The 11,233-nt window shown below is 31.1% G+C and overlaps 1 protein-coding gene across 1 annotated transcript; it reads left to right on the top strand.

Moving 5' to 3' along the window:
- Positions 1-5,793: 5,793 nt before the first annotated feature.
- Positions 5,794-7,553, top strand: LOC107844861 (aspartyl protease family protein 2-like). Its single transcript, XM_016689200.2, has one exon. The coding sequence runs from the start codon at positions 5,856-5,858 to the stop codon at positions 7,326-7,328; it is 1,473 nt and encodes a 490-aa protein (XP_016544686.2). The 5' UTR covers positions 5,794-5,855; the 3' UTR covers positions 7,329-7,553.
- The last annotated feature ends 3,680 nt before the right edge of the window (positions 7,554-11,233 follow it).

An 11,233-nucleotide genomic window follows, 5' to 3' on the forward strand; every position in this document is an offset into this window, starting at 1 on the left:
TGGATTGCCACATAATATTAACACATGCCATGCTTTTAGTGGCTCATTTCATTTAACTTGGATTGCTACATAATATTGACATCCCATGCTTTCAGTGGCTCATTTCATTTAAAATTGATTGCCACCTCATATGTCATGAGACATGGGTTAGGACTTTTAAGCTGGGTTAGCACCCGTTTGGGCCTTGAGTTAATAAATATGGGCTAATTATTTCAATTAAATTAAGGGAAAAGGACAGAAACGACACTTCAAATTAAACTATTTTCATGAAAATGGCCATGAAATTTAAATTTCACTTTCTAGCCATTTCAATTTACTGGCTTGTTCTATAAGGTTTCTACACACCTCCTATATAGTTTTTATACAAATCTTATACATATAAATTTCTATACAAAAATTATACAGTTTTGATACACAATTTATAAAATAACTGTATTTTTTTTTTTACACGTTTTATACAACAATTATATAATTTTCATACACTTTCTATATTTTTTTTTTTACTATTTTATACATATACATAGTTGATAGAACTATACAATTTCTATACATATATTTTATATAGATACATATTCTATTTAACAGTTATGTCGTTTTTATATAATTTAATTATTATTTTTAAACAATAAAACAAGTAGAATATTTGATCAGTTAAAAAATTTATAGCAAAAAAAAATTAAAATATTTTTAAAAGGGTCGAATTGCCCAAGTTGAATATTATATCAGTATTGTATATAGACTGTATCAGTATTATATATGGATTACATGGGCCAAAATGACCCAAATTAAGAAATGACTATAACGCGGAAATAGTATATTCGACTGACCACTTTTTGGAAAGTTTTCAAGCTTGGGCTATTTGTTTTAAAAAGTGCTATAGAGTATCCTTTTCCCTTAAATTAACCCCATGTATTTTAGATTAGGTGATTAACCCAATTATATTAGTCATATTATTTGAACTATTTTCTTGAATTTAATATAATTCAAACAAATATATGAATTTAAATTTAATAAAGTTTTAATACCCACAATATCATCCATTCACGTAAAAATATATCAAATCAAAACTCTATTATCTTAAAGTGTGATGGGCCTTATAAATCACGTTTCAACTTTTTTTCCTTCATTAAAGCCTTTACTTTAGACAAAATCTTCTTTTTCATTATTTTTTCTAAATATTTAATAGTTGAAAATTAAGTAAATATATTTATGGTAAAATTTTTTTTTATTAGAATTCATGAGAATTAATGACAACTAATGCTTTTTTCATTAGTTTAAGAATTCTAAATCAATTGAATTTGATTTTAAGAAGATTTAAATTTTTTAAAATAAATATAAACATTCGATATTATTAGTTTTTGTAATGAAAAAGGAGTCTTAAAATATATAATAAAATAAATATCGATAATTTTAAAATAGAAAATTTTTAAAATGAATATAAACAGTTAATATTATTATGTTTTGTACGTGAAAAGGAGTCTTAAAATATATGATAAAATAAAAATCGATAAGTTTAAAATAAATCGTTAGGTTTGATAACGAAAAGAACATGCTCCTTATATCAGAATAAGTCTCACTACTCTCCCGTGGTTTTGTCATAATAAATCTATATGTCTTCTCGAATAAGTGTAATGTTATCTTAGATTTGTTTCAAAGTTTTTAATTTTTGTCAATAATTTTGTCACAAGTTTTTATCGTATTATTATGATATTTCGATATCGTATTTATTGTGATTTTTACTTGCTATTTTTGCTGGTTAATACAGTTGGTGGATGGATATGCGGTTGGACTGTAAGAAATTTTTGTGTAAAGATTAGATTTAACTATATTATTATGATATCTTGATTATCATATTATTTTGTTGTAATTTTTGTTTTGTTGTTATTTGCTATTTTTTTTCTTAATACAGATTACTCATTAAAATTTGCTTAAACAACATGTATGTTCTGGTTGAGGAACTATGGGATATGGGGTTTAAAGATTAGTAATAGTTTCATTCTTTTGATGCTTGGAGAATCTGCTCAAATTGGTAACGTATTTGAAGTGAAGAATTTTTTTTGTGGAATTACTTATATACCATGCACTTTATAGAGTTATGATTGAGTTGCTCTCCAGATTAAACATTGTTAATTGATAAGTTATTTTTTTTTTTTGGAATCTTGATAGTATCTACGATTGAAAAAATAAATTTATTTGTGATTTGAGGTAAGTCTTCTAAAATTATAATATGTACTTGGTGTTTACAATATAAAATTATTGTGTATTTTTGATAGACAATGTTAATTGAGAAGTTTTTTTCTGTAAAATTTGACAGTATTCGTGATTGAAGAGACAAATTTGCTTCTGATTGAGGTCAGTTTTCTGCAATTTTAGTATGTTCTTGATGTTTATAGATTATCATATATTATGGTAGAGAATTGTTATTTGAATTTTTTTTTTGTGTGATTTGAATAAGTTCTTGAAGTTTACTATAATAAATTATCATGTATACTTAATAGGCTATTTTTGAAGTTTTTAATGTAAAATATGTCTAGACATAGAAACTTTTACCCAATTAAAAGTTTCTCCAGCTTTTAATACTAACATTGTAAATAAGGTGATTAATAAGAACTTCATCGATTCGTTTATTAACCACTACATAAACAAAACATTGTCGTCTCTACAGTTTTGATTTATATTTTATAGTGATATCTATCTAATATTTTCCTCATTCCCAAGAAATCCTTGCCATGCGTATGAGGATGGCTTATAAATTTTGCAATAGAAGTGAACTAATCAATAAACATTAATAATCTAGAGAGTACTGAGAGAGCTTAGTCAATTAGCAGCATGGGTAAATTGATTTTTTTTTGCAGTTTTCATTGTGTATGTAGTAATTGCAGATTTTGCAAGTAATAAAATTATTGTAGGAGATAAATTAGTACAAGGAGAGGATGGGGATATTGATGGTGGTTCTAGATGGAATGTTACAATGAGCTATAGGTACTTTTATTCACTCCTATTCTCCTTATGAATTTTGTTTTTAAGTTGTATGTTGTGAAGCTTAAATCAATTATTTTTTTCTTGGTAATTTTTTTTATGTGTTGCCGAGTCATCTAATATTTTGGATACCTTTCCTAGGAGTGATAAGTTCTGTATACACTTTACGCTCCCCAAACCTCACTCATGAAATACACTAGGTATGTTGTTGTTTTGCTGAGTCTTGGTGGATAGGAGCCAAGATTTGAATATATGGGTTCATAATTATAGAATAACAATAGTAGGTGGCAGAGATGGAGTCAAAATTTGTACTTAGAGGTCGTTTGATTGGGAAAGAGTTATCCTGAAATTAGTTATTTCACCATGTATATGGATAACTTATCTCATCAGTATGGTGTAATGATGGGATGAATAATTCTGATACTAACAATTTCCTCACCAAATATGGAATAAAATAGTCCTTCATTTTATTTCGGGATTATTTATCTCTTATACCTTATATCAAGCGACCTATAGTCTAAATTATAGAATAGTACTATTAGGATACATAGATGGAGAGAAAGAGACAAGATTTGATTAGTAGCAGTTGCCATGGTGATTGTAATTGCAAAATTTGCAAGTAGTGAAGTTGCGAAAGAGGGTGGTACTATAAAGACTTGACTTTAAACATAAGAAAAGATTTTAAATATAAAAAAAGAGATTAATTGTACCAGAAATATGATTTAAGTTAACGTGTCTCTCTACTGCTTGACAAAAGTAAAAGTGATGAAGCATCAACCACTTGAAACTTCTGGTGGTAAAATATATATGTTCTTATACTAAAATATAGTAGTATGTTTATATTTACATTATTATATTAAAGTGTGAAGGATGTTTGAAAAATGATTCGAACTTTTTACACTTTATTAAAAATCTCCTCTATAGATAAAATCATTTGATTTTAAATAATCAAATGTTACATGTGTGATATTAGATCTTTTTCTCACGTTCTTCTTTTCTTTTCCCTGTAATTTTTAAGGCTTTCTTAGATTTCCCCCATATTTTTCAGCTTGACACAAATTTGAGTTCGCAGAAAGACGCACAACTGCAATTTTTTCTTTCAATTGATCGTGTAGCAGTTGTTCTGCATTATACTCTTAAATGTTTTAACTCTCTAATAAAGCCATATTTTATGTTATCTAAATGCAATCAAACATCTCTTATTTTGTTTTTGACGCTAGTATTGTTTATCTCTATACTTTTTCTTTTGTCTCTATACTTTTTTGTGCACTTACTTCACAGTTGTAAAATTCTTTCTAGTGCACTTTACTTCATACCTATTTTAAATTGTTGTTTTTGTGATTTGAGAAAAAAAGTGTTTATTTTATTTTATTTTATTTTACTTTTACAGCGTATGACCATCTCAGACAAGTATAATTTTGGTTTAATTTTTATTAGGCTAGTTTTTTATTTGATTATTATTATTATTATTATCATTTTTTTTGTATCGAGCATCCATCGAAAACAATCTCTAAGTCCATAAAAGTAATAGTATTAAAATAAATGTAAGTTCTACGTGTACATATATTGTTGTTGTTATTGTTGTTGGTGTTGGAGATATCATATGTGGGTTATAGGTCGCTATAATGGCTAGGGTCTTTTTCGGACATCACATGAACAATCACCAATATAGAAAAAGGTAGGCATCTCATGCTATGATAATTTTTGTTGTATTTTCATTAATTCTGAAGAGTGAAAAAAAATATATGTGTTGTTTGGCATTGAGTTAAAAAAAATATGTGTTGTTTGAAATTGAGTTATTCATCTATAAAATCGTTTCTTCTTCAATTTTGATGTTGTTTATTTTGTTGTAGTCAAAAGAAAGCAAAGACAACTAACTTGTAATATATGAATTCGTTATGAGAAAATCTATGTATTTTTTATGCAACATAGAAGATGAAATAAGTTACACATAAATAACTTGTGAAAGTTTTTAACTGTAAGACAATCATTATATTAATTTTATACATCAATAACTTATTTTTTGTCCACCTATCAAACATTGTATAAGTTATACATAATTTAAATACATAAATAACTTCATTTTATTTAGTAATCAAATAGCCACGAACATGTTTAAAATGTATAATAGTCATGTAAAATGCCCTCAATTTTAATTAAAATATAGAATGCTAAGAATAAAAATAACTATATGTTAAAAAAAGTTATTTTTAGAATTAAGAATTACTCCCTCCGTTTCATTTTAGTTGACACTCTTTCTAAAAATATTTGTTTCAATTTAGTTGTCCATTTGATGAAATCAAGAGGATTTTATTATGTTTTTTTCAATACTACCCTTTACATTAAATGACTACATAAGGTGTATTTACTCAAATTTATATTTTCAAAGCATAATTAATAAAACTAATTTAAAAAATAAACCCCTAATTAATATTTTCTTAACGGGTGTGCCAAGTCAATAGGGGCTAACTAATATAAAACGAAGGAAGTATTATAATGACTAAATAATATTTACAGTGTCTAAACTCTAATTGTCGTCAATACTGACCATCTTAACTTATAAAAAGAACTAAATAGTATAAATATAAACGAGAAATATATTTTTGGGCTACATTTAATTTACTCCTTAATTATTAATGTGACACTTATTTATCCTTCCTCTTTAATTAATTACATTTTTTATCTTCAAAATTTTATGTATATTTTAAAACTTTATACTTAATTAATAATTTATTTTTTATATACACTTAAAATTAATTAATATTTGATACATGCGCATTAAACTAGTATAAAAAAAATACAATAAGAAAAAGTCATTAAAAATATCGAGAAAAAAACAAATGAGATAAAAGAAAACAAAACTATTTATACTCCCAATGTTCACCACTTTCTTATCACTCTTCCCCAGTTCCCCTTCTCTTTCTACAATGGAAGGGAAACTCATGGCCATCCCCTTTCTCTTCACCATTTTCTTCACCCTTCACCTTACTGTTACAACTAGTGATTCTCCTCAATACCAAACACTTACCATACAACCTCTCCCTCAACTACCTCAATCCCTCTCATGGCTTACCGCCAATGAACTCGAACAACAACAATCTACTCCCTCAAACACCCTAACTGTACAACTACAACATGTCGACTTACTCTCCTCTTCTTCCTTCAACGCTACTCCAAATGCATTATTCAAACTCCGTCTCCAACGTGATGCCCTTAGAGTAAAATCCCTTTCCCTTCTCGCTGCCCTTTCCGCTGCTCCTGCTAAGGATTTTAGTAGCTCCATTATCTCGGGTCTTGCTCAAGGTAGCGGTGAGTACTTTACTCGTATTGGCATTGGCACTCCTCCTAAGTACCTTTACTTAGTTCTTGACACTGGAAGTGACATACTCTGGATACAATGTTTGCCTTGTGCAAAATGTTACTCTCAGTCTGATCCAGTTTTCGACCCGAGTAAGTCGTCTACCTTTGCTACGCTATCATGTGATTCAGCATTATGTCGTCAGCTTGATTCCCCGGGCTGTAATAACCACAACAAGTGCCTCTACCAAGTCTCCTACGGTGATGGTTCATTCACCATTGGAGAATTCTCTACAGAAACCTTAAAATTCAGGAAAACGAGCATTAACAGTGTTGCTTTCGGCTGTGGCCATGATAATGAAGGTTTATTCACTGGAGCCGCCGGTTTATTAGGTCTCGGCAAAGGTAAACTCTCATTTCCGGGTCAAGTCGGTAAAAGGTTCGGCCAGAAATTCTCCTACTGTCTCGTGGACCGGACCGGTTCAGCTAAACCATCGTACATAGTCTTCGGCGAATCAGCGATTACCCGAAACGCCATTTTTACGCCTCTCCTCACAAACCCAAAACTCTCCACATTTTACTACGTGGAGCTCATTGGAATCAGCGTCGGCGGTACGAAAGTTCCGGTGATTACGCCGGAACTATTCAAGCTCGACGCTGAAGGTAACGGTGGGGTGATCGTAGATTCGGGTACCTCAGTGACCCGGTTGACCCAACCCGGTTACGTAGCGGTTCGTGATGCTTTCAGATCAGGTACTAAAGATTTGATAAGAGCTCCGGATTTCTCTTTGTTCGACACATGCTTTGATTTATCTGGAAAGGCGAAGGTGAAAGTTCCGACGGTGGTTTTACACTTCGCCGGAGCTGACGTGGCATTGCCGGCGGCGAATTACATGATTCCGGTGAACGTTGAAGGGGGATACTGCTTTGGATTTGCGGGTGCAAATAACGGGTTGTCAATTATTGGGAATATTCAGCAACAGGGTTTTCGGGTCGTGTTTGATCTTGTGGGTAATCGGTTAGGGTTTGTACCTCGTGGATGTTCTTATTAAAAGAAATAACGGATGTACTGTAGGTGCGAAAATGGCTGGAGTACTTATTAATTAAATGAAAATATATTAGTATATGTTTACTGTTAAGTATTTTCTTATGAAATCTGAAAAGGTCGAGATGGGATATAACTTTGCAGAAAAAGAGGAACATCATCACGTCTTTCGTTTTGTATTATGTGCTAATGATGGTGTTATTTTGCTAATTCTGTTTTTTTAATGATCATTAGGAAAAGGTCTTGATTAAAAAGATTCTTGGTCAAGTGATGGAAAGTGAATTTCTGTACATTGGATAGCTACATTAAATTTAAATACTTTTCCAAATTACTGTTTGCTAATTTTTTTTTTTTTAAAAGAAAGATCATTAGGAGAAGGGCTTAAGTGAAAATATTCTTCTTCAAGAAATGGAAAGTGTATATTTCAGTTCAGCTCATGCATTGGATAACTACATTATACACATCTTTAATAAAGATTTTTTTTGAATATCCTTCGTCAAGAAATGGAAAGTGTGTATTTCAGTTCAGTTCAGCTCATGCATTGGATAACTACATTATGCATATCTTTAATAAAGATTTTTCTTAACTAGCCATCAAGTTAAGGGGGCAAAATATAAGTGAAAAGTGCAACCACTCTTCAAATTAATCTAATTATGTATGTTTCTAAATTTAAAACTTGCACTTTTTTGAATCTGATAAAAATCCCATTCAAAACGTACTTTAAAAAACATAAAAAAATATTGGGAGTTTGAGAGAAGCAACTGGATGGATGACTACAAGTTAAGAAGTCAATCCTCACAAATAAGTTGAAAATTCATATGTCAGCATAACCAACTCAACTATTAAAATTTTTTCTTAATCCAAATACATAAAAAATTCTAATTATGTGGGATTTGCATTGCACATGGGGACTTACATGTTCAATTTAGACATGTATCATATGTGTGTCCCTAATTAATTGAATTAGGAAAATAGTTAAAAGTTGAAAATTCAGATGTCAACATAACCAACTCAACTATTAAAATTTGTTCTTAATCAAAATGCATAAAAATTTCTAATTATGTAGGATTTGCTTTGCACACGGGGACTTAAATGTTCAATTTTGAAATATACGAGATGTGTGTCCCTAATTAACTGAATTAGGAAAATCACAAATTGAAGAGTGACAGAGGTTATGCTAAAAGTGCTTGAGGTGGAGCTCAGGGAACTTGTGGTCGTGGATGCAGGGTTGCTCGGTTAGGGAGCAGGCATGATCAGTGTTATGCTATACTTGGAAGAACCAAGGTAGAGGACTTTGATGCTGTTATTATCGATATCATTCTGGTTTGCCATTATTCTGCTTCTATTTTATTTGATCCTGGATCTACATTATCATACGTGTCAACATATTTTGCTACTATTTTTCATGCTCCATATGATTCTTTTACTCTGCTTGTTCGTGTTTCTCCCCTAGTAGGGGATTCTTTAATAGTGGATTGGGTGTATTGATCATGTGTACTTGGCTAGACTTGATTACCCTAGATACAGTTGATTTTGATGTTATCTTAGGTGTGGATGGTTAGATCCCTCATATGATTTTATATTATTTTGCCAACATCGTGATTTAGCTACTTCGGTCATACCAAGAATATGATGGAAGGGAAATCCTAGTTTGAGCTAGAAGAGGGTTATATTATTTCTACGTTCAAGCCGTATGGTAGAGAAGTGTTGTATTTCTTATTTGGCCTATATTTGCAATACTAGTGTTACTTTACTGTCTCATTTGCATTTTGTTTGAGTTGTTAGGAAGTTTTAGAATGTGTTTCTTACAGAATGCCTAGTATGCCTCTAAATCATGATATTGATTTTTCTACTGATATTGAGCTGGGCACCAAACTTATTTTCATTCCTCATTATGGGATGGCCATGGGTGAGTTGAATGAATTGAAGGAGTAGTTGTAGAATTTTAAATGCTTTTATTAGAATTAGTGTGTCTCCTTGGGGTGCTTTGGTCTTTTTTGTGAAGAAAAATGACGGACCTATGCGTATGTGCACTGATCATCAACGATCGAATGAGGTGATCGTAAAGAATAAGTATCCTCTTCCTCGCATTGATGATCTATTTGACCAACTTTAGGGTGGTTTAATATTTTCTAAGATCGACTTAAAATTTGTCCACCACCAATTGTGAATTAGAGCTTAAGATGTTTTGAAGATGGCTTTTTAGCCTCAGTATGTTCACTATAGTTGCACCCAAGCGCACACGCAAGTGTACGTGAACCAAGTAGTAAAATGACCTTTAAAAGTCAAGTATCGATCCTACATGGACTTGGTTCAACTACAATCCAATTCTAGCTTTACTAAAGAAATTAAACAAGTGCACGTGTAACCAATAACTTTTGAGGATTGAAAACTCAAAGTAATCGTAAAAAAATCGATAAAGCAAAGTGTTGAAGACAATAATCGGGAGAAATTTAGGGTCAAGTCGCGACGAACAATCCTACTTAGCCATACAATTTTGTTGGTTTAGTTAATTACCTTGGTTGTTGATTCACGGGGTTGATATCATGACTATGATCTTTCAAGCCTCTAATCGTCTATCTAACTTAACCGCACAACAACATTGTTGAGCGGAGATATGAGAACTAAGTTAAACGCATTTATATTTTATCTTGTATATGAATCAAATGGGGTGAATTAGGTGTATTTCTATCCTAAATGCAAATCCTAGTTTTAATCCCTTGAACGTATAATATCACTCCATATATCCCATGATCTAATATATTGTTCATCCTTTCGAGATCATAATAAAAATATAAGTTTGTCCTAAGTGTCGCGAATATGTGGAATAGTAAGAATAAGGATATTTGAACATCCAATAATGGTAATCAACTTAAGCAAACTCAATTGAAAGCGTATGTAATCATGTTCTTAGCCTCAACCCTAGTAGAGGGTGTTTAGCCACTCATGGTCTTACACCGAATTGCACTTAAAGAATTCATTTATAAAAATCAAAAGTAAACTAAAGTAAAGATAAATAACCCTAATTTCAGACCCCTCAAGTGTATTTCCCATCCTAAAAGTTGTCTAAGGTGTTTACAACAAGAGAGAAGTGTTCTATTTATACTAAGGCAAAAGTTGCCCATTTTGTGACCATGGGTGTGTCACGCTTGTGTTGCTCTACGTTTAGGGGCTTGGAATTACCTTAACGTGGATGTACACTGTTTCAAAAACATTTATTTTATGTATAATGGCGTGGTACACCCTTACCTCGGTGGTCCAAGGGCGTGGCATGCCCATGGCACCAAATTTTCCAGATTTTGTCATCTTGAACTCCCTTCTTATGCCTTTGCATTCCTCACTTCTTGTGTGTCTTTCCACTTTAAATTTAGATTGTTTATCTTTCCAACATTGAGTTTAACATAATAAATGGTCTCTTATAGCATTAAACAGGGCGAATTAGTGCATACAACACAATAGTATTCAACAAGATACACTAGAACAATACATAGGTCAAGCTAGTAACACTAGTTTTCTCGTCTAAACTTTAAATAATAACTTTGATTACAAACTTGTTTTAAACAAACCTTAAACATTATAAACATGTAGTTTAACATAAATATTCTCAATTATATGAATAAAAAATCACTAAACATACAAAAGGTCCATAAAAATAGGCTAAATAAGTATAGATAATGACACTTAGGTGCATAAATCCACCTAAGATCACCACCCCATACTTAAAGCCTTGTTCGTACTAGAATAACTCTTTAAATTAAGAATAATCTAAGGAAGACTCCAATATTACACTATAGCAATCAAGACACTCAAGATAGCATTACAACCCATACACAAATAGCAAGCTCCACATGAAGCATATCATATACATTTGAAAACTCGTGAACGCTACTTCAAAACACCCTAAACTCAAGA

This window comes from Capsicum annuum, chromosome 10 (assembly GCF_002878395.1).
Source record: "Capsicum annuum cultivar UCD-10X-F1 chromosome 10, UCD10Xv1.1, whole genome shotgun sequence".
NCBI lineage: Eukaryota > Viridiplantae > Streptophyta > Magnoliopsida > Solanales > Solanaceae > Capsicum > Capsicum annuum.

Coding starts and splice junctions, on each gene's coding strand:
- LOC107844861 (XM_016689200.2), top strand. CDS start 5,856: ATGTTCACCACTTTCTTATCACTCTTCCCCAGTTCCCCTTCTCTTTCT.